This window comes from Somniosus microcephalus, chromosome 25 (assembly GCF_052327205.1).
Source record: "Somniosus microcephalus isolate GS21.2 chromosome 25, FLI_Smic_1.0, whole genome shotgun sequence".
Lineage (NCBI taxonomy): Eukaryota > Metazoa > Chordata > Chondrichthyes > Squaliformes > Somniosidae > Somniosus > Somniosus microcephalus.
The window spans coordinates 29,764,963-29,789,898 of record NC_141011.1 but is presented as its reverse complement, the minus strand read 5'-3'; the positions used below and the strand labels follow the sequence as shown (position 1 = coordinate 29,789,898).

Below are 24,936 nucleotides of genomic sequence, written 5' to 3'. Positions count from 1 at the left end.
TTGAGGTTCTGTCAGGTTAGAATCCTGTGATACATAAAGAAAGCTGAATTATGAAGGAATTAATATTATCTATCTTGTAAAGTCTTCAATCATTCTTTGAAAATGTCACTCGCTGCCAAGGCCCACACTTGAATAATGGCCAGTAGAGCCTGCCGGCACCTGTGGAACCCTGTCCCAGAGAGGAGTCATTGCCTTCAAGAGAGGGGAGAAATCTGAGGAATGGGGAAGCTAGACCCACTTGAAAGTTTGTAAAGCTGCAGATGGGATGTACCCGGTAATATTCAATAAGGAAGGGTGGAAGTAGAGGGTTCAGTGGTGGAATGAAGGGTATTTATCAATTGTAAATATCCCAAGATCAAGATGGAGACAACTGTTATTAGCATAACAGTATACTAGCATGGATAGAAAATTGGCTAACTAACAGAAAGCAGAGAGTCGGGATAAATGGGTCATTTTCCGATTGGCAATCGGTAACTAGTGGGACGCCACAGGGATCGGTGCTGGGGCCTCAACTATTTACAATCTACATTAATGACTTGGATGAAGGGACCGAGTGTAATGTAGCCAAGCTTGTGGATGATACAAAGATGGTGGGAAAGAAAGTTGTGCAGAGGACTCAAAAGAATCTGCAAAGGGATATAGACAGGCTAAGTGAGTGGGCAAACATTTGGCAGTTGGAGTATAATGTGGGAAAGTGCGAGGTTATCCACTTTGGCAGGAAAAATAAAAAAGCAAATTAAAGTATTATTTAAATGGAGAGAGATTACAAAATGCTACAGTTCAAAGGGACCTGGGGGTCCTTGTGCATGAAACACAAAAAGTTAGCATGCAGGTACAGCAAGTAATCAAAAAGGCAAATGGGATGTTGGTAGGTGCAGAGAGGATGTTTCCCCTTGTGGGGAAATCTAGAACACGGGGGCACAGTTTCAGAATAAAGGGTCGCTCTTTTAGAACTGAGATGAGGAGGAATTTCTTCTCTGAGGGTCATAAATCTGTGGAATTCTCTGCCCCAGAGAGCTGTGGAGGCTGGGTCATTAAATAGATTTATGGTGGAGATAGACAGATTTTTGCAAGATAAGAGAGTGAAGGGTTATGGGGAGCGGGCAGGGAAGTGGCTTTGAGCCCAAGATCAGCCGTGATCTTATTGAATGGCGGAGCAGGCTTGAGGGGCCAAGTGGCCTGTTCCTGCTCCTATTTCTTATGTTCTTAATACCGGTATTGTAAATTGAATCTGAGTTTGCACAGTTGTGCAAGTAGTAGCATGTTTCAAGGAGGTGAATAATCGAGAGGCGACTATTGCCTGGCAAATGATATTTAATATTGAGCAATTTATATTGGGGCTAAAAGTAGAAAAGGTGATTAAGTAGAAGTTAGATCACTAAACAGAATAGACTGCCACCCAGCATAATGACTGTGGACTTGATTGAATAGACTGCCACCCTGCACCAGGCTGAAGAACTGCAGATTGATAGTAATCTTGGTGCTGAGGCTAGAAGGAGATGAAAATAATTTTCTGTACATTGAACTAATCGTCAGAAGAAGTGGCCTTTCTCCATCTCCACAGTCTTATCTAATCCTTCAGTTGGGGGAGGCAGAGGAGATAATTGTGTTAATGTAAAAAAAAAAATTAAATGGAATTTGTTATGTTTAACAGATTATTTTAAAATGTTGACGGTAAATATGAGCACGGTTAACTAATCGTTCTCATTTAATTCCTAGGTTGGACAGTGTGTGGTGGTGTTCAGCCAGGCACCCAGTGGTCGAGCCCCTCTCAGTCCCAGCTTGCATTCTCGCCCATCTCCGATCAGTGCCACACCACCAGCCCTTGGTGTAGAAATGAGGGAGCATCGATCACAGTCCCCAGTACGGAGTACTGATGAAGTACCTTGTGTGAATGGACGCTGGGGTACATTGAGGCCAAGGACGCACAGGCCAACAACATCTGGTTCTCGGGAAGGCAGCCTATCTCCAGCCAAAGGGGAAAGGTCACCAGTTTTAAATGGTGGGACATTATCCCCAGGATCCTTAGCTGGTTCTTTGGACAGTCCAGTGCAGCCAGGATCCCCTGTCACGCCGGCTGTGGCGGAGGGTTACGATCTTCGAGGTTCTATTGGAGGACTTCCGCAAGTCACTAGGCAAAGCGCGCCAATGGAACAGAAGGTAGATTCAGGATTAGATCCATATAGGTCTCCAGACTCGGTAAACTGGGACTCAAAACCCTCTTCCAGCAGCAACCACGGAGAAGAAGGGACTGGGACAAGTCCAGCAACTGAAATTAGTGTTGGGAATGCTCCAGAGCAGACAAATGGAATTCACACACCACCTCACATTGCAAGTACTTCTTCAGGCCCAGTCTCACCAGGAGCACTCCGAAGAGGACTGGAGGCCGTGAAGGATTTCTTACCACCAAGTTCAACGTCCGTTGTGCCAGCTAGCTCGAGTTCAGCTCCTTTATCTGTGTTGCCAGGAAACCAAGGTCAAAGTTCAAACAGTACTGATGCACCACTACGCCCTGCACCCGCCCAGGCAGATGGACATGCTCTGCCACCAATTGCACGCCGGTTAGGCCACCACCCACCTCAGTCCCTAAATGTAGGGAAGCCCTTGTACCAGAGCATGAACTGCAAGCCAATGCAAATGTATGTGTTGGATATAAAAGATGCAAAAGAGAAGGGAAAAGTCAGTTGGAAAATATTCAACAGCGGCTCAGTTGTAGGCCCGCCAGAAACCAGCCTCCACACAGTGGTGCAAGGCCGGGGCGAGTTGGTCATTTTTGGGGGGCTGATGGACAAGAAACAGAATGTGAAGTACTATCCAAAAACCAATGCGTTGTATTTTGTGCGAGCTAAGAGATAATGCACCGCCTCACGGTATTTCACATTACCTGATGCACACCCATAAGCTGTGAATTCAAAAAACATTTATCTGTAAAACTACTCTGGAAATGGTTTAAAGTTTGCTTGTTAAAACACAAATTTTACCCCATTCCAGTGAGTTTGTTACATTCGGACTGATCTGTCTTAATTTGATTCTCGCTATGTTCTCAAAAGCTTCTGCTGCCTTCAATACCGACTGGATAAGGAAATGGCGCGTGAATATTTCCACCCATTGCAGTAACTGCGTGTGTGGTATGCTACAGGTTAGCAAACGTGCTTTAGCTAGGTGAGATCTTACTATAAACAAATACAGCTGCACTGATAGTGACACAGTGGGTCTGCAGGAGTCTGCAATGCCTGGTTTGAAGTTGCAGCTTATCTATAAGAGCTCATGAGCACTTCGCTGAGCTGGGTCATTTTGCCATTCAATATTTTGGTCGCAACCTTCAATTTGCTGAGTGATGATTCTTTAACAGATCAGCTAATTGTCATAAACCAAACACTCCAAAAATTGCACATGCTGACTCCAAAGCCAGTTGAGTTGACACGTACATTCTGGTCAATGAAAGGTGCCGTATAGAATTTAAACTTTTTCTTTACTGCAGTTTATAAACTAATTTATTTTTAAAGAGAAACAGTGTAGCTAATGTATTGAGAAAGAGAAGTGTAGACATGGACAGAATTGGTACTTGTCACAGTACCTGCCCCACTGCGGGAGGGGGGCATTAAGCCTGGGGTATACCTGTCCAACTAGGGAACGGGGTACTTGGCCCTCGTTGTACTTGTCCAATGGCGGTGGGGGGAGCACTAAGCCTTCGTATCTATCCCATTGCAGAAGAGGGCACTAAGTCATCGTTGTACCTGTCCTGTTGCAGAAGGGGGCACTGAGTTGTTAGTGTACCTGTCCCATTGTTGTGGGGGGGGGGGGGGGGGGAGGAGCCAAGGAATGTTGGTGTTTCTGGAGTTGTTCTAATGACTTGATGTAGAGATGCTTGAGAGACTTAAGCCCCACAAATGTCAAGTCTTTTGTCACCCAGATGGTAAAATAGGATAGAGTCAATCCAAAGGAAAAGTGGCCTTTTTTGTTGCTGAAGATTGGTGAGTCTGGTAGTAATCAGTTGGATTGTATTGCAGAAACCTTGTGATATATTAAAGTCTGCCTGTTGTCTGACTTGGAAAGCAGTCTGCCTCATTTCAGTCCAGGCACAACAGGAGCTGGTGTTTCTGTATATTTTAATGGCTATATCAGGGAGCTAGTTGGTCCAGCTGTCTTGGTTTAATTGAGAGCCTCGCACATCCCACTGGCTTCAATTAACTTTTTTCAGTGACAAAAAGAATTTGTTAGGAGACGTTTGCAGGATTTCCATTTCTTTTCCGGAATTTTTTTCTTTCGTAAAGCTGCTGTTTTATTTTTTCGCCTGTTCCAGTCTATCAGTTATGGCCATTTAACTGACGCCACACAATGTTCATCAGTTCTGTATGGGTGTCCACTTGAGCCATAAACAGCATCCTGTTTTAATGAGATTACATTGGGATTTTTTTTTTAACTTGTCTTATGAGTAATTCCATCATCAACTAAGTTAGAGTTTACTGCCAATAATTGTCTAACTATTTTTCCAAGGCTAAGATTAGAACAAAGTTGCCGAGGAAAATGGGTACTGAGCTGCAAACTTGGGGAATTTTCCTGAACTATTTACCTTGTTTCTCCATTATTTTTGTGCTGATTTTTCAGTCTTGCACAGACTCCCAAGACGGTATAATTTGCTGACATTTTGTTGCAAGCCACGGTTCCCGGCAGCATTGCTTTCGAGATTGCTCCAGTGTGTTGCACCAAGGAGTGGTGAGCTATACCTGCAAGTCCCCACACACTGAGATCCCAGTTTCAAATGTGGTACCCTGCATAGCTGCCATGGGGAGACTGAAAAAGGAAAAACTAAAGCACAGGACAGAGAGTTAACCTATCTGTCCTGTAGTTTTTATAGAGTATTTTCAGTTACTTTGTGGGTAGATAACCTTACCTCCTAATGTTTCTTTGCTCTCTCTCTCTCACGTGACAGTAAGAGGAAAGGTAACAACACTGAATCCCAGCTCTGGCAGCATCCCACACCAGGCAGGCTGTCATTCAGGCCCATGGACACATGAAACAGGAGCTGTATTTAGGGCTCAAGGTGAAAGTGAGGCAGGTGTGAGTAGACCCCACAGTATTATGAGTGTCAGTGCCCTGGAAAGTGGGACTATTTGTGGTGTAATGTGCTGTTCTTGCACTGATTGTTCAAATCTAACAAACTGCTGATCACAAAGGATGGAAGAACTTGTGTAAGATTAAACCCAAGTGCAGTAGAAAGGAAGAATTACTTGGTTCAAGACCAGATGGCAGTAAATACAGGCCATTAGATAAAGGAGCTGCTTCAGTCTACAGAGGGCCAGTCACCCAAGATCGTAGCTTTCAAATTGGAACTCACGAGGGCATCTTGAATTCTGTTGGGTGGGTGAACTTTTGATTTACTAATATGTATTCACGTAGCCACCTAAAGATTATCTAGACTCCAGAATATAGAGGAACTGCTTCTTCCAACCCTGTGCATGCACACAGTAGAGATGGATATACATAGCAGCTAATGGATACAACAGTTCACACTGTAAACCCGCTCCCTCAGCTGTCTTTGTGCATGTGATGGTTTGGAGTCTGCTGCAACCAGTGCGTCTTTATAATGCGTGACATTTTATATAATGTGACACAGTTTAGAGATCCGGGCTGATTTTTATGCTGTTTTGGTTTCTCTCTGAATGCCAGATCCTTAAAAAAAAATGCAGCTCAGTAATTTAAAGTGTTGACAGTTGCCCCTAAAACCAGGGAATTCTGCACAGTCCCTGAGCACATAGGGAAGCCACTCTGGAGAAAAGTGAGCGTGTCACAGGGCTGTCAATGCTGTAATTTGCTGGAAGCTATCGGCTGCAGTGAGTGTATGCAGTGGCGCACTGCTGCCCAAGGCTACAAATGTGTTGAAGGCAGTATCAGGGCTTTAAATTGCACAGATATGGATCCTTTGCCAGACCTGCTGCTTTGATCTATTTTCTACAGGTTTTAGTTAATGTAACGATGAACTAAAATGCTGCTCAAACTCCGAATCAAGTAAATGTAGCTGGTGAAAAGCCTTTCACTTTTTGATGTGCTCCAGGTATATGACAAGACTGTTGGGTATGTGGGTATACATATCTGGTGAATCCTTTTCATGCCTCAATTCATTGAATTCATGCCCTGGTTTGATGAAGTTTGTGGTGCAGATGTATTTTGTATTTGTGATTTTCTCCCCTCCCCCCGCTCCAAAGTAAAACCACAGCTGTGGTGCTATTTATGTCAGCCTCTTTCCTAATCACCTAATCATATTATTGATTCACAAAATCACAGTGACATTAAATTCTATGCAATACTTTCATCCCCAAAACTTAGCTATTCAAATCTGGTTCCAGTTTATCCTTCCACTGATTCTCAAACTTTTTTTTAGTATTCAACCCATGTTATGCCGCCACTATCAGTTGTGCATCTATCTTTCTGAGGGAGAAGGTAAACATGGTCTCTTTGCAGTCGAGGTGGCTCCAAGATGATATGCCTGGTGATGGATGTTTTGAACCAGCAAACCCTCTACAGCACACTGGTCATCTGATAACTAAAGCAGGCAGGTCCACACTGCTCCAGGGCGTTGACCAGCCAATCTCACTAATGGGACCTGATGGGGGTAGATCTTCACTGGGGGTTGCGATTTTTCCCACTGACCGTCAGAAAACCCGAATTGGCAGGATGCTCCTGCACAAACGGTGGGAATCTCACCAGTACTCCGTGCTTGTAAGTTGTGCAGTTTTAGCTTGTTACGCACCAGCAAGTATCCCTGTGTACACTCGAGGGTCCTTAATTCTTTGCTCTGCCAACCTGTGTCTAAGTTCTCTGGACTTGAGTAAATGAGGTGTGTATCTATGGGGCGAGTGTGTCCACACCATTTTGGACAAACACAGACACACTACAGGTGTAGCCTGGTTCAGAGACTCCAGTATAGTGATGGGTTTCCCTGTGTCAGACACCTGGCTGTACAGTAGCTCTCTTGGTATCCTGGTTACCGGTACATAGCCTTTCCCCCTTTGCATGCCCTGACCTGTCTGGGTGGCCTGATTTCAGTATGGTAAAAAGCACTTGGCCAATCAACCAATTGTATTCAGAGACTTCCTATGTTTTGGCTCTCACTTCTTACCTTCAGCTGCTACCTGATGATTTCACATTCAGCTGTCGTGAAACTGAACATCAGTACAAATTTGTACAACCAAATCCAAACACAAAATGGAGGGAAGTCGTGATGTTACTTGCAGCCTGTGAGCTCTTTGTTCAGTGACTATTTATAATCCACTGCGAATGTTCTGTCTATCGATGTATTAAGCAGAGCAGTCAAAGGCTGCATTGGTTTCTTTTTCCTCTGTCAGTTTCTATCATGCTTGCAAACACAAATTATTTTCACTGGGTAAGGGTTTATCTGTTTGTCAACCATTTAAATATAATTTAAATTGGATTGCTGTGCCATTTTTGGCTTCACAGCTTCCCTTAATATAATTTTTGCTGCAGTTTTGAATTTTTTGCCTTAATTTTATGCTTGTTAAGATGAAAGGATGGACCGCTTTCCATTTTGGACACCTAGTTTGCAGGTCAGGGACAGCACAGGTTCCCTCAACATTGTCCCAACCTCCAAAGAGCACCCTCTTTTACACCAATCTTGTGGCCTCTCTGAATGAGATTATCAACTTACTGCCAATTGGCAGTTTCTTTTGCTGTGGACCAATGTCCACTTGGAATGGCCAAACTTATTTCATATGGGACCTTTACAGCCAGCAGATATTGGGAGACTTATTCCATCAGCCCAGGTCCTAAGGTTAAAGGTCAGTGACTGACCCAGTGCACCACCCAATTCCCCTCTATATTTTTGTAAAATGTAAGGTTTGCATTTAAATAGCACATTTTAATGTCCCAAAACACTTCATATTCCAATTAAATTCTTTTGAAATTCAGTCACTTGTTATTTAGGCAAAGACAATTTGCACGCAACAAAGTTGCACAATTTTGCAAATGAGACAAATGACTATTTACTTTGTTTGTGGTGATGGTTGAGGGATGATTGTTGGTCTGGACATTGAAAAAAACTTCCTGCTCTTTTGAATAGTGTTATAGAATCTTTAACATACACCTAAAAAGGCAGATCTGGCCTGGATTTAATGTCTCATCTGAAAGCCAGTAACGCTGATAGAGCAGGCTCCCTCAGTACTGCATAGAAGGATCAACCTAGATTATGGTGTGCTCATGACCTGATTAACTTTTACTGACGAGTTTAGAATGTTCAATGTTAAGGGCTGGGACCAGCTGTATTTTTAACGCTAGTTACCATTTGCGTGGTTCAGAGGAGTTTATGCAGTGTTAGAACGGATAAAGTTCAGAAAAAAATATTGGGAATTTAATTTCAAAATGTTCCTTTTTATTGTTTGTATTTACCTCTGGGCTTCTCAAACAGCAGGGTGGTCTCTGGTAGCAACATGTTATTTTTAACTCTCTGTATGAACAGAGGGGATTCCTTTTGGATTCAGTTCTCCACACAACCTCGGAGGGTCTTGTCCTGGGAGTTGTCACTGCTCTCTGTCTCTATAGTAATGATTTTCCCCCTCTGAGATGCAACTGGCAGTTTGTGTAGAGCAGGAATTCTGGACTTGCCGTGGACAAACCACTGCTCTATTTTCCATGCAGAATGTTTGTGTAAGTATGAATTGTAAAATTAATTTGAAAGGAGGGAATCCCTGCGATTTCAGCGGAGCTGCTGGGCAAGTGAGGCAGAGCAGGTTTCCTGACGGCAACAGCCAGGTCATCAGGCACTGACACAAGGGGGCTGCTGCTGCCACCTGCTGAAATATAAAGATATAAACTTTTGGGGCAGCTGTGAAGGGTCTTACGCTGGGTCTTTATAGCTGCACTATTGCTGCAAATTGTTCCCGATCTCTCTCTGACTCTTTTTGTGTTTTCCTGGCCGTGTCTCTTATGTCTGGTTCTAAAGCATCTGTTTGATCTGTCATCAATTCTTTCCAAAGTAACCAAAATGATTTGCAGCAACCTCCTTAATGCTATCTAGCTTTCTCCAGTGGTTTGATTAAATAGCCGAAGCTGGTGCTGCAGTTACGATCGAGATTCCCTCCTTTCTCCCCTACCCCCCTCCCCACAGATTGCCAGGCACTAGAGCAATGCTTAGGTACAAACTCGACACATTTATATTTTTACAAAATGGTGTTGGTGTTTAAAACACAATTGGCATTCTGCACTCTTGTATTAAGATTCTAAATTTGAAATCCAAGCTTTTTCAGTGGAAGGAGAAAGTTTGAAAATGACCTGGACAAATTCCGACAACAGTCAATTTAATGAGAGAGCCAGTAGAATTTTGTACAACTTGCTTTTGTGCTGAAATGACTGTTGTGAGGAATACAGGTGATTGAATCAGCTTTGGGAAGCTGTACTTAAACCAGGTTTCTCCCCGTCAGAATAACTTCTGTTTATATCAGAAGCTTTCCTCTCTAATGTGTGAAATCTGCACAGCATTCCTACACAGATGCAACAGTAGCTTGTGTTATGGGCTGAGCAGGTGTGTTGCCTGAGTCCATGAATTAGAGTGTAATGGAGGTGTTTTGTAAAACTGTTTGAACCAACCTTTAATTAAAAGACATTGTTTAAAGAAAGAATGGAATTATTATTGCTGCTGAGCAGAGTACTGACCTGTTTGGGTAGTCATAATACCATGTGCATCTGAGCCACACAGCCAGGAAGGTCCAAGGTTCAATTCCTGGTCTGTTAACTGATCTCAGCCAGATTAGCAATAGGAATGCCAGCATGGGCCTAGAGGGGCAAGCAACCAGGTTCTTGCTCCTGTTGCTATGCAGTGACCTCTGATGGAAAGTGCGTGTGTGTGTAAGTTGGGATACCCTTCATGATTAAATAGCCTGCCAACACACAATACCTAGGCTCGCATATGATGAATGGCTATTTGGGTAAGTTACTGGAGGATGTCTAGCCCTTGTGGAACCTGTAACCCAACGAGGGTCATCACTGAGATGAGATGAGATGGGGAGGGGGTGGGAATAAAGCATCAAGATGATACTTAGCAGATGAATGTGTGTCCTATGATTACCTGCCACAAATGATGAGATAGAAAGGTGGAGATCATGGTGACTGACCCGTTGATATTTAATTTTGGATGTGACCCTACACCTCCCACAATGTTTATATCTGCTCCAAGCTACTCCAGTTTTTCCCAATTATCAAGTAATCTTTAGCTGCTTGTTGAAAGTTGAGTGGAATAGTAAATTGACTTTGGCCAACCTCTAGGGTATAAGGGGCTTGATGTCCTTTCATATTGAGGAACGTTTGAGAAGCTGCCTTATATTACACCTGTCGGCAGATGGCATACCGTAATTGGCAGAGTACAATCATGATGGTTCCTGATGCCCAGGACTGAAACAATGGAGCCTTTTCCCAGAAGGTCAGGTTTTGCTTTTCTTGAGTTGATGCTTTTTCCAGAGGTTCAACCCCAGCCAAAGCTTTATACAAACAAGTGATTTTGATAGTTTTGATCTGAGATTTCTTCAGTTACATCGGTAATTGTTTGGCATTTCATCATTGATCTCAATCTAAGCAGTTTGTCCTGAATCTTCAGCCTATGTCAAAGCCATCTCTGAAGGGAGGCTTGTTTGAGAGTTAATGCAAGATCAGGTCATGAATCTGATTTGAAGGAAAGCCACAGACTGCCTACAGACAACTTAGTTTGTCCATTTAAGCAACCAGTTGAGTTATCTTCATTGAACCTCTGATCTCCCTGTAGATGTATAGACTTAATTAAAATAATTCTTCAGTACTGGGAAATCCTGTTAAGATACAATGAGATTTTAAAGAAGTTATCATGTTCTGCAACCAGCAGACTGCATCACAGTTGATGCCCTTGTTGAAGAGATCATGCAGTTGGATTGTTTTGTGGACAATTCCCTCAAACCATTTGATAAGATCAGTTAACCTCCAGAATTGACTTGATACTCTAAAATCACATGTTTTGCTTCTTTCTCGGGCTGTAAAATAGGCTATTACTACCACTATGTTGGAGGTTACAGACTGACCCTGAACCTTATGCAATTGCAGAACATACAAGCAAGCAGTGTGCCTGGTAGATTGGCTGGAAGCCATACACATCAAGAATACAATAAAGGGAAACCATGGCAAGTTACTGCAGTTCCATATACATCAGAAGCTATGCATAGAGTTTTTTTTTTGGATACTCATGTTCCAGGAGTTTCCATTTTAACTGCCTGGCATTAAGAGCTTCAGGACTTTGAAACCAACCTAAATCTACCTATCTAAACATCTCGTGTTTTTGAGCAGGTCCTCCATTTATTCTAACAAATGAGAAAATCTCTGCTACAGCTAATGCAAAACCTGATATTCATGGGAGCTCATGTCACACTTCTTGGGGGCTAGCCATACTTCAAGCCTTACAACAAGAAACACTGATGATTAACAAATCCCTAACTAGAATGTTTGTTCCCTGGGCAGATGAGCTCAGGCTAGGCCATTTGTGCGCTTCCATAAATATGGCAGCAACAGCCAGCACTCAGTCACTATTCCATAGTGTAGGCTTATTGAGTACAATGAAAATGTACCCACCTGAGTACACATTGAGTAGCAGCAGGAACCTTTTCCCTCAAGTGGGGCTAGCTAGACGCAACTTCTGAAAACTGGTAACTTCATGTTCAGCTGATGGAACTAAGGCAATCTCCTTAGATAGTCTGTTAATGTCATAGCAGGACAAATTCCTCGCTGCCTCACCAACATCCTTTCTGATCTTAAGGGTGCTTAAAAGCTAGGAATAAAGTCAACTCTTCTAGCTTGCTTGATCTTGTACTAGCTTTGGACCACTGAACTCAACATACATCAGTGCATCATATGGGATTAACTTTGTTGCAGCAAGTTAAACAATATTGCATTCTACATCAAATCTCTGTCATTTGACAAGAGTATTTTGGTTTAATTTGTTAATAATGACAGCAAGGAAATAATGCACAACTGAAGCTCCATCTTAACTTTCACCGAATTCCATGCACCACACCGTTCCCCAGCTGAGAAGACTGCATGTAACACGCTCTTGGACATTGGCCATGCTGAGGTACGCCAGCTGAACCTGTCCTGATTAAAAAAGAACTGAGAATGGGAATCACAAGCAGGAGCTGGTCCCATGCAGCAACTATCTGCTGTACTGCCAAGGTTCCAGGTCCAGCATTTGTCACTACATTCTGCTGCTGCTGCATATGTAGGTGGTGAGGAAGCTGACCTCCCATTCTTGCCATCACAAAATCAGAAACCACCAGAAGAGCAGAGATCAAGGGTGGGAATCCACAAACAGCATCTCCCTAAAGGCGACTTTCTTTGTGAATATCTTTGTAATGAATGGCACTGGGAAGTTTTTTGATAGGTTGACTTCCTTAGCTCTAACCATGTAAAAATGGAATTGGCAGCTTAAATATTGGTTTTAGAAATTCTGAGTTCACTGTTCAAAAATTATATGGACAAAGTAGGCGTAGGAATTGGGTTGTAAATCACATATTGTGTATAGTGATTTCACACAATTTCTATCAAAAAATGATTGTTCTAAGAAACCTGAAAGTCTGATGCAGCTTCGACTCAGGTAATTGAGTTGAGGCTCAACTAGACCTAATGCGGGTGGATTACAGGGAGTGGATTGAGTTTGGTGATTGACTGTCTTTTTCATAATACTTCATTCATTGAAAGGCTCTGTTGGTAAAACATGGCCAGTTTGAGAAAGGAAGGGAGTTGGATAAGCTGTGATACAAAACTTGACAGCAGACAAATACACTTGTCAGATTTCCAGTTGTGTCATCAGTGTATTCTATCATCTTTTTCTGTTCATTTTCTCTCGACACAGCTGTTGACTATTTTCTTGAGAATAATTAAATGTGAGATGGGGTTCCTGAGGAGAGAGGATATTGTTAGTAGAGAACAAGTTGAGATTGGTAGGTATACTTAAAAGCAAAGTACTTGTTTACAAAAGAGAATATCGGGGAAGAAGTACACCCTGAATTGGTTAAAAGCAAGATGAGTGATATTATCAAAAATAAAAGGAAAGTATTAGAGAAGTTAGTCGATCTAAACAAGGTGCCATGACCTGACTGGACACATCCAAGAATCCTGAGGGAAATGGGCAAAGAAATAGCATAATGTTTTCTACCACAGATGTTAAGTTAACTGGCCTGTAATTGCCTGGGTTAGGTCTGTCTCTCTTTGAAAATGGGTATTATATTCGTCAATCTCCAGGACACCTGCCCTTTCAATGGAACCCTAGGGCCTCTGCTATTTCATTGATAAATTTGTACAATACTTTAATATATTTTTGAGATTCTCTCCTCATACTACCTCCTCGTAGTTGTAATAGTAAAGATGAAAAAAAGTTTGGCAAATGTGAAGGATGTACGCTTTTAACTGGCAATTTATGCAGTTTAAGTACCTCACTCATCAGACTCATTGATGAACAGAGGAACAGCTGACATGAGGTGCCTTGCTTACTTTTTACTGTTATTTACACTCGAATGGTGTGAAGTGTAAGATACAAGTTGCCCACGTTAGTGTGTGTCTGAGCTAACTAATTCGTGAAAAATGTTGTTGAATTTGAATATTCTGGGATCCCCAATAACGTGTTCATTCTTTTAAGAGTAACTGATTCTTCTAAAATGCTTTATATCGGTGCTATTGATTAGTTCCTAATCTAGAACCACAACATTTTACAATACAGAGGATGTTCAGTTCATCACACCTGTGCCGGCTCTCTGAAAGAACTTAGTCCCATTCTGCTGCCCTTTCCCCACACCCTTTTCAATTTTTCTTTTTGAAATATTTATGCACTTTATATAAAAAAAAAAAAAAATTATTATGGGCTCTGTTTCCACCATTGTTTCATTTACTTTTATTTGTTCACGGCATGTGGGTGGTTCTGGCAAGATCACATTTATTACCCTTCCCTAATTGCCTTGCAACAGTGTTGGTAGGCCACCGTCTTGAATCACTGAAGTCCTTAACTTGATATTGCTGCTATTATCTTTTCTGATGGTAGAGGTCACAGGCTGGGAGGAGCTATCCAAGTAAGCTTGGTGAGTTGCCATAGTGCATCCTGTAGATAGTACATACTGCAACAACAGTGCACCAGTGGTGGATGTTGGGATCGGTGACAGGGTCGCCGATCAAGTAAACAGTTTTTTCCTGGATGGTGTTGAGCTTCTTGAGTGTTGCAGCTGCACCCATCCAGGTAAGTGATGAGTATTCCATCACACTGATTTGAGCCCTGCAGATGGTGAAGAGGCTTTGAAAGGTCAGGAGGTGAGACACTAATTGCAGAGTACCCAGTCTCTGCCGTGCTCTTGTAGCCACAGAGTTGATGTGGCTGGTCCATTTAAATTTCTAGTAGAATATCTATGTCCTGACAACCCTCCAAAATAAATCCTTCTAACCTGTTTGTTCTTTTAAGAGATAATCTTAAATTCACACCCTTTAGTTACTGACTCAGCGCCCAGTGGAAATAGATTTGTCCAATTTACCTTAGCGAAACCACTCAATTTTGAACACCTATCGGATCTCCTCTTACTCTCAATGTTCTAGTGAAAAGATTCACAGTTTCTCTAGTCTTTCCTCATAGCTAAAGCCTCTAATCCTTTGTATCATCTTAATAAATATCTTCTGTACTCTCTCCATGACCTTTATCCTTCCTAAAGTAGGGTGCCCAAAACTAGACACAATATTCTATCAGTGATTTGTATTGGTTAGCTTTATCTCTGCTTTACTACTCTATTTCCCTATTTATAAAACCTGTTGGACAATTAATTACATAATTGTTTGAAAAATCTCATCAAAAGGTGTCTCGTTGACACTGAAGGACATTACAGAAAAACAGAATAATTAAAAAGAAAAAGCTGGCAATCTGAAACACAAACGGAAAATGTTGGAAATAGAGAACATGTCTATCGGCATCTGTTAAAAACAGAAAAACTGGGACTGAACCCTCATCAGGCTGACCTATTGAGTGTTTCCAGAAATAACTCATCACGTCACACATATATGTGCACAGGAAATACTGTCAACCAGAAAGCTTATCCAGTGGCCTGCTGGCTAAAGGCACCACCCACTATAGCACAATACCACACAGACCAGAAGGTGCCAGGTTCGATACCTGGTCTCTGCTGAGTTAACCAAGCAGTGGTGGGGTAGCCTGTGATACTACAATTGACAGTGTTCCTGGTGTAAGGAACCCTCTATTGGAAAGTGTGTGTGGAGCTCAGCGGTGATCCTCTTCACAGCCTAAACAACCTGCCAACACGCATTGTCGAAGTTCACACTTGAGTTGGGTGAGCTATCAGCGGACAGGCACTATCTGAAGAGGAGGGGAGAAAATAGAAGAAAACACTGAAAAACAGCAATAAAAGTTATAATGGGGTAAATAATGACAGGTTATTACCAGGTTTTCGCTGGTCGGCGAGACAGTAACGAGAGGCACAAATTTTTAAATTCTTACAAAAAGAATGAAAGGGGAGATTAGAAAAAGTCCTGTACACAATTACAGAATCTGGGATTCTCTGTCACAAACTATTGAAGCAGAATCCATAAACTTGTTCAAATGGCTGTTTATTGTTGCTTGAAAAATGAATATTAAAGGTATGGAAATCAAGCAAGAGACAGATTAGACTAGGTGACTTGTGCAAAAAAATGTCCAGCAGAGACTTGATGGGCCACGTGGCCTGTTTCTGTGCTGGAACATTCTATGACTATACAATTGGAGATTAATACTCATTGATCAGTGCAGCCTCTTCCTATTACATGGCTATTTCTGATGTACCTTCTCTAATGAACATCAAAAGATTTTGGAATTTAATATCAGGATTCAGTTTATGGAGAAGCAAAATACTGCAGATGCTGGAAATCTGAAATAAAAACAGAAAATGCTGGAAATACTCAGCAGGTCAGGCAGCATCTGTGGAGAGAGAAACAGAGTTAACGTTTCAGGTCGATGACCTGCTGAATATTTCCAGCATTTTCTGTTTTTATTTCAGTTTATGGAGCATGTTTCTGACACTGACTGTGCCCATCCCAAGAAATGCCTCTGTTACAGTAGGAGAGAGTCCCTGCCCCATAAAGAAAGAAAGACAGACTTGCATTTATTTTGTGCCTTTCACGACCACTGGACATCCCAAAGCACTTTACAACCAAGGAAGTACTTTTTGAACTGGAGTCACTGTTGTAATGTAGGAAACACAGCAGCCAATTTGCACACAGCAAGCTCCCACAAACAGCAGTGTGATAATGACCAGATAATCTGTTTTTGTTAAGTTGAGTGAGGGATAAATATTGGCCAGGACATGATCAAAAAGAGTGAGACAGATCACTAATCGGTGGAAAGACATAGCTGGGTTTATTTTCAAGAGTGAGATACATAAAAATCTACCCAGAGTGAGTGAATCTCACTCCAGCTGAGTGAACTGGGAGAAGATAAGTGTGTATGTCCATTACTAGGTTTACTGTGAAGTGAGAAAGAAAGACATTTGTATTTACGTAATACAAAAGCAAAATACTGCAGAAGGTGGAAATCTGAAGTAAAATCAAAAAATGCTGGAAACACTCCGCATCTGTGGAGAGAGAAACAGATTTTTTGGTCGATGACCTTTCAACAAAACTGGAATTCATGTTCGAGGTGAACAGCTTTTAAGCAAGTACAGAGCCAGGGGAAAAGGAGGGCAGGGAAAGAACAACGGGGAAAGGTCTGTGATAGGACAGGAGTGATTAAATGACACGATGGTGCAAGGCAAAAGGAGATGATAATGGGACAAGTATAGAAACAAAAGATGGGTCCAGAGGAGGTGTAAATTGTTACAGCAGAATAAAAGCAGGAGGGAAGCACAGAGAACCTGACAAAGCGAAGAGGATTGCTGTGGCCCAGGAATATGGCGGAAGAGGGGCAGGTAGACCCCAGGGGTGCGGACCACCCTGCTGGCCGAGTACCAATAGGGTGTCCACACCACCTCCACTCACAGTGGTTCTGGAGTAGCCATCCTCCATTACCAGCACCCTACTATCTGAGAGAAAATGGGAACTGTGGTCAAGATCTAAAGTTGTTAAGCTCAGTGTTAAGGCCGGAAGGCTGTAAAGTGCCTAGTAGAAAGTGGAGTTGCTTTTCCTCAAGCTTACGTTGAGCGTCATGGAACAGTGTCAGAGGCCACGGGCAGAGAGGTCTGAATGGAGAATTAGCGTGGCAGCAACCAGAAGCTCATGACCACGCTTGTGGACTGAACACGATTTACATAGCGCCTTATCACACCTCACCAACATTTCAAAATGCTTCACGTACAATAAACTACTTTGAAGTGCAATGACTGTTGTTATGTAGGCAAATGTGGCAGCCGTTTTGTACACAGCATGTTCTCTCAAACAACAGAGATGAATAACCAGTTAATACGATTTTGGTATGCTGGCTGAGGGGATATACGTTGCCTAGGATACTGCGGAAAATACCCAGCTCTTTGAATAGGGTTATGGGATCTTTTTGTGCCTAAACCACTGCGCCAGCCAGATGGGGCTTTGGTTTAATGTTTCATCTGAAGGACAGTACCTCTGGCAATGATGCACTCCCCCAGCCTGAAATTCTGGAGCACACAGTACTGTAAATCTGGACAGAAGTAAATCCAAGCTGGATTTTATTAGTAAACACTGGTGATGGTGGCGGTTTGCTCACCAGGGCAGACACTGCTAATCAAACCATTTTACTGTATCCAGGCTCCAAGAGCCTGCAAAATCAAGACCAGCAAGTGATCAGGTGCCTTTGGTGATAATCTGGGATTGTGTCTGGTGAAATGTTTCATAAACTCAGACTGACTATATCCTGCACACTGTACAGAACAGATCACAGGTTGATATCACAGCCTTGATTATAAAATATGCAAAAACATTACTTTTGTTTCAACACAATTCTGAACGTCAATATCTTATAAATAAATACCTCTGAAATGATAGATTTGATATGATTAGAACAGTCAAACCCACCCCTAGCTGACCTGCAGTGCTTGTGTGTACTGCGCTGAAGGGGATGATGCCACTTGAATTAGCACTAGAATAAGATACTTCAATTCAGGCAAACACAGTGTTCAAATTCTTTGTTTCCACCGATGTTCCCACAGTACAAATGTTGGGTATTATAAGGATCAATGTGCCCTGATTCACCGTATAAATTTAACATTTGGTAGTGGGTAATGTGAAGGATACTTCCTGTCTGTTCTTTGTCCTCTCATATTAGGTACACATGGAGTCTAAATATGAACAGAAATTCAGATTTCTTTTGTTCCAAGTATTGAAAATTGTTTAAATGTCCAAATACAAAGGCCAGAAATTGTTGGATTTTAATTTTTCTTATTTGACTTGACCAAGGTAAGATGTTAGAGTAGTGATAGACTCCAGGGCTTTGTAATGTTTGTATTTAAATGTGCACTAACCATTTTTTTTTCTATTTGGGGAAAAAAAAGGCCATTCCGAATTTACTTGAAGTTTTTGCAATTAGGTGTTTGTTACCTACATCATGAGTGGAGTCAATGTGACCAGTGTTGAGACTTCAGTTTGTATCTGTCCTGTGTTACAGTGTCTGTAAAGTGCTGACCAGATCTTGGTACAGAGAAGCTGTTTCTTTCATTAAAATCTTTTCATTTTTTTTTTTAAATATCAGCTGCTTGTGTTTTCATTACTACTTTTTACTTTTTCTAAAAAAAACAATTGCCTTGATCTGTCAGTGTAACAATGTCCAACATGCCCATGCCTCTCATAACGCCACTTAAATATACCATGCAGCTTACTGTAATACACCACAACAATTCAACATTACAAGCTGACGAACAACTTGTTTACCAAGAGCAAGACAGAATCAAGAATAGGAGCATGTAGGAAGAGCAGAATAAAGTACAAATAACTACCAGACACAGATTGTCAAACTTCAGATAGATGCCAAGTCCTACCCAATAGTTTATGCGATGTGGTCAAATTCAGGGCATTTAACTCGTGGGACGCCTGGAGTGTCACCTCAATTGTATTGGAGTAGTTGGCTCTAAAGCTGGTTGTCGAGTGCTGCCGACTGACAAAATCACTAGTGATAGGAGATGGTAGAAGCTGGGAAATGTGTTACATAGAAACATAGAAGATAGGAGCAGGAGTAGGCCATTCGGCCCCTCGAGCCTGCTCCGCCATTTAATGAGATCATGGCTGATCATCCAAATTCAGTACCCTGTCCCTGCTTTCTCTCCATATCTCTTGATCCCTTTAGCCTTAAAAAATATATCTAACTCCTTCCTGAATATATTTAATGAATTGGCCTCAACTGCCTCCTGTGGTAGAGAATTTCACAGGTTCACCACTCTCTGGGTGAAGAAATTCCTCCTCATCTCTGTCCTATATTGGCTTACCCCTTATCTTTAGACTGTGACCCCTGGTTCTGGACTCCCCCTGCCATCGGGAACATCCTTCCTGCATCTAGTCTGTCTAGTCCTGTTAGAATTTTATAAGTTTCAATGAGATCTCCTCTCATTCTTCTAAACTCCAGCGAATATAAGCCCAATCGACCCAATCTCTCCTCATACGTCATTCCTGCCATCCCAGGTATCAGTCTGGTGAATCTTCGCTGCACTCCCTCCATGGCAAGAACATCCTTCCTCAGATAAGATGACCAAAACTGCACACAATACTCAAGGTGTGGTCTCACCAAGGCCCTGTACAACTGCAGCAAGACATCCTTGCTCCTGTACTCAAATTCTCTCGCTATGAAGGCCAACATACCATTTGCCTTCTTAACCGCCTACTGCACCTGCATGCTTACCTTCAGCGACTGGTGCACAAGGACACCCAGGTCTTGTTGCATTTCCCCTTCTCCCAATCTATTGCCGTTCAGATAATAATCTGCCTTCCTGTTTTTGCCACCAAAGTGGATAACCTCGCATTTATCCACATTATACTGCATCTGCCATGCATCTGCCCAATCACCCAACCTGTCCAAATCATACTGGAGTTTCTCGGCATCCTCCTCACAACACACATGCCCATCTGTGTTGTCAGAGTCTGGTGCCTTATTGCTGCAAACTTAAAATGTAAAATACCCACTGACTACACATTCTTTGTACCCCACACTTCTCACTGTAACAACAAAAAACACTTGCATTTATATAATGCCTTTAGCATAGAAACGCCTCAAGGCACTTCAGAGGCATAAGAAAAAAATGAGCGCCAAGCTAAGGGAGATATTAGGAGGCGAGCAAAAGAGGTGGGTTTTAAGGTGGGTCTTAAAGAAGGGGTTTAGGGAGGGAATTCCAGAGGGGTTGAAGGTACGTTTGCCAATGGGGTCGGACAACGGGATGGGGAATCCACAAGAGGCCAGAGTCAGAGGAACAGTGAGTTCTGGTGGGGTAGAGCTGGTAGAGGTTACAGAGATTGAGAGGGGCAAGGCCATGAAGGGATTGAAACAAGGTTGAGAATTTTAAATTTGAGGCTTGGGGGACCGAGAGGCAATGTAGGTCAGCGAGGACACGGGTGATGGGTGAGTGGGATGGTGCAGGATAGGATACAGTTTTGAATGAGCTGAAATTTACTGATGGTGGAGAACATTGGGATTGTCGAGTCGAGATGATGAAGGCATAGCCAAGGGTTTGTTCCACCCCTCTTGCCTCTCATTTAAAATCCTCGTTCTCTACCGCCCACCTATGTACCTCACCAAATTTCTCACTGAGATATCTTCACTGCTTTCCTCCTTCAGCCTCTGCACTGAGCAACTTCTCATCCACAATGATTTCAACCTCTATCTCAACTCATCATGCTCTCCTCTGAGTTCACAGCCCTCTTATCCTCCCTTAATCTCTCCCTCCATGTAAACTCCCCAACCCATATTCACAACCACCCCCTTCACCTTGCCACCTCACGTGGCCTCGCTATTCACATTGTATCAATCACAGATAAGGCCATCTCTAATCACTTCCTCGTATCGCTCTCCACCCACATCCCCCTTCCCCCTCCCAAGCCCACTTCCTTCTGTGTCTAGCCCTGGAAATAACTCTTCCCCCAAGGCACTTAAAACTGCACTTTCAAATTCCCACCTGTCTAGCCTTTGGCCCTCCATGACATTTCTGCAGCTTCCGATCTGTTCAATCACACACTCACATCCACCTTTGATGCCCTTGTCCCCGTTAAAACCATTACTCTCCCTCACCCTGGTCGTTCCCTTGGTAAGGCCCCTCATCTCTGCTCCCATAAGTCCAAGGGAGGCAGACTTGAATGTTTATGGGGGATAACTGGTTTAGCCTTTCATTGCCAGAACTGGCTGGACCACATAAAGCACTATCGGGAGCTGCTCTGCTCTGCCAAAACTGCTCACTATTCCAGGTTCATCCTGGAATGCAAAGATAACCCCCGGCTTCTCTTCCCCACTACAAACCGTCTTCTTAAACCCCTCTCCCCTGCCTCCTCCACCCTCACTTCCAACAACAAGTGCAAGGAGCTCATGGACTTCTTCATCACCAAGATTGAGACCATCCGTTCATCTGCCTCTGCCGCTTCCCTCCCTTCCCCTAAGGTTCCCCTCGCCCTAGCCCTGAACTCCCATCTTTCTCTAGTTTCTCTCCTATCTCCCTTCATGCCCTCTCTGAGCTCATCTTGTCCATGAGACCCACCTCCTGCTCCCTCAACCCTATTCCCACAAAACTGCTGACCACCCAACTTCTCTTCCTGGCCCCTTTGTTCGCTGCTGTTGTTTACGGTTCCCTCTCCTCAGGTAATGTCTGACTCCACTTCAAATCTGCCATCATCACTCCTCAAGAAACCCACCCTTGACCCCTCTGTCCTTGCAAACTCCAACCTCCCCTTCCTCTCTAAAGTCCTTGAATGTGCTGTCATCTCCCAAATTCGTGCCCATCTTTCCCACAACTCCATGTTTGAATCCCTCCAATCAGGTTTCCGCCACTGCACAGTACTGGAATGGCCCTTACCAAAGTAACAAATGACATCCTATGTGACTGTGACAAAGGTAAACTATCCCTCCTTGTCCTTCTCGACCTGTCTTCAGCCTCTGACACGGTTGACCACACCATCCTCCTCCAATACCTCTCCGTCATCCAGCTGGGTGGGACTGCACTCGCCTGGTTTCATTCTTATCTACCCAGTCGTAGCCAGAGAATCACCTGAAATGGCTTCTCTTCCCGCTCCCGCACCATTACCTCTGGAGTCTCCCAAGGATCTATCCTTGGCCCCATCCTATTTCTCATCTACATGCTGCCCCTCGGTGACATCATCCAAAAACACGTCAGGTTCCACATGTACGCTGACGACACCCAGCTCTACCTCACTACCACCTCTTTTGACCCCTCTACTGTCTCTAATTTGTCACACTGCTTGTCCGACATCCAGTATTGGATGAGCAGAAATCTCCTCCAGCTAAATATTGGGAAGACCAAAGCCATTGTCTTTGGTCCCCGCCACAAACTCCATTCCGTAGCCACTGACTCCATCCCTCTCCCTGGCAACTGTCTGAGGCTGAACCAGACTGTTTGCAACCTTGGTGTCGTATTTGACCCCGAGATGAGCTTCCGACCCCATATCCGCTCCATCACCAAGACTGCCTATTTCCATTTCCATGACATCACCCATCTCTGCCCCTGCCTCAGCTCATCTGCTGCTGAAACACTCATCCATGCCTTTGTTACCTCTAAACTTGATGATGCCAACGTTCTCCTGGTCGGCCTCCCATCTTCCACCCTACATAAACTTAAGTTCATCCAAAACTTTGCTGCCTATGTCCTAACCTGCACCAAGTCCCGTTCACCCATCACCACTATGCTTGTTGACCTACATTGGCTCCCGGTCTGGCAACGTCTCAATTTTAAAATTCTTATCCTTGTTTTCAAATCTCTCCATAGCCTCGTCCCTCCCTATCTCGGTAACCTCCTCCAGCCCTATAACCCTCCGAGATCTCTGCACACTTCCAATTCTGGCCTCTTGCGTAGCCCCAATTTTAATCGCTCCACCATTGTGGCCGTGCCTTCAGCTACCTAGGCCCTAAGCTCTGAAATTCCCTCCTTACTCTCCACCTCAGGGAAACTCAGCTCAGGGTCGAGTAGGACGCTGAAGTTGCAAACAGCCTGGTTCAGCCTCAGACAGCGATCGGGAGAGGGATGGAATTGATGATCAGGGTATGGAGATAGTCTCTGATATACCCTGCATTCCTCATTCCAACACTATGATATACATCTGACCTCTCACTATAACACTCATACCCTGTATTGAGTATTCGACTGGGAGCATGGGGAACCCAGACGAGCCTGATCCTATACATCTGATGCCCCATACATATGCATTTTTGAGCAGTGGAATTAATTAATTAATTTCCCCCTCTCTAACTAAAGCCAACGGTGGTGCTCAAACTGTTAACCCAGCTGAGAACCAGTTACCTGTGCACATACCAACAAAGCCATTGAGGAAGCCATGGGTTAATGCTTAAATAAGCTGTCCATAACTAAACCAACAACTTGATCTTTGATTCTCCAAAACTGGAACTGGAATTAGAAAATATTTCTAAAACTCTCTATTCTGGTCAGCTGCTTTCAGTGGTAGCTCTTCTGTGAGTTAGAAGGTCATGGGTTAAAGTCCCACTCTAGGATTTGAGCAAAAAAATTGAGGCCGACACTTCAATTGAAGGAGTGTACTGCATTGTTGGAGGTGAGATAGTAACCAGGCCAACTGTTCAGGTGGATGTAAAAGTGGCACTTTTCAAAGAACAGGGTTTTCCTGGTCCTGACCAACATTTATTCCGCAACCAACGGAATAATAAATTGGTAATTTAACTCATTACTGTTTGTGGGAAAAAAAGAAAAAGGGTGGGTAAAGTAAATGTTGGTCCCTTAGAGGATGAGACCGGGAAATTAATGGTGGGAAACATGGAGATGGCAAAAACACTGAACAATTATTTTGTATCAGTCTTTACAGTAGAGGACACTAAGAATATCCCAACACTGGACAAACAGGGGGCTCTAGGGGGGGAGGAACTAAATACAATTAAAATCACTAAGGAAGTGGTACTTGGTAAAATAATGGGACTCAAGGCGGATAAATCCCCTGGACCTGATGGCTTGCACCCTAGGGTCTTGAGGGAAGTAGCGGTAGGGATTGTGGATGCATTGGTAATAATTTTCCAAAACTCACTGGACTCAGCAAAGGTCCCGGCAGATTGGAAAACTGCTAATGTAACACCCTTATTTAAAAAGGGTAGTAGGCAGAAGGCTGGAAACTATAGACCTGTTAGCCTAACATCTGTGGTTGGTAAAATGTTAGAGTCCATTATTAAGGAGACAGTAACGGGACATTTGGATAAACATAATTTAATAGGACAAACTCAGCATGGTTTCATGAAGGGGAAATCATGTTTGACAAATTTGCTTGAGTTTTTTGAGGAAGTAACATACAGGGTGGATAAAGGGGAACCAGTGGACGTAGTGTATTTAGACTTCCAAAAGGCATTTGACAAGGTGCCACACAAAAGATTATTGCTCAAGATAAAAAATCACGGGATTGGGGGTAATATTCTGGCGTGGGTGGAGGATTGGCTCTCTAACAGAAAGCAGAGAGTTGGGATAAATGGTTCGTTCTCAGATTGGCAACCAGTAACTAGTGGTGTTCCGCAGGGGTCAGTGCTGGGTCCCCAACTCTTTACAATCTATATTAACGATTTGGAGGAGGGGACCGAGTGTAACATATCAAAGTTTGCAGATGATACAAAGATGGGACGGAAAGTAGTGAGTGAGGAGGACATAAAAAACCTGCAAAGGGACATAGACAGGCTAAGTAAGTGGGCAGAGATTTGGCAGATGGAATACAATACTGGAAAGTGTGAGGTTATGCACTTTGGCAGGAAAAATCATAGAGCAAGTTATT

At 43.2% G+C, this 24,936-nt stretch overlaps 1 protein-coding gene across 3 annotated transcripts in view; it reads left to right on the top strand.

Annotated features, from left to right (window-relative positions):
• The window catches only part of fbxo42 (F-box protein 42), a 54,183-nt gene extending 35,491 nt beyond the window's left edge, over positions 1–18,692 (top strand). For 2 of the 3 annotated variants that reach the window (XM_085967034.1, XM_085967032.1), the window contains one exon: positions 1,720–9,632. In XM_085967034.1, the coding sequence (XP_085823160.1) occupies positions 1,720–2,856 (1,137 nt within the window). In that variant the 3' untranslated portion in view covers positions 2,857–9,632. Of the gene's footprint in view, positions 1–1,719 lie in introns of all 3 variants that reach the window. The other variant, XM_085967033.1, reaches the window with a different exon arrangement.
• Positions 18,693–24,936: the final 6,244 nt, after the last annotated feature.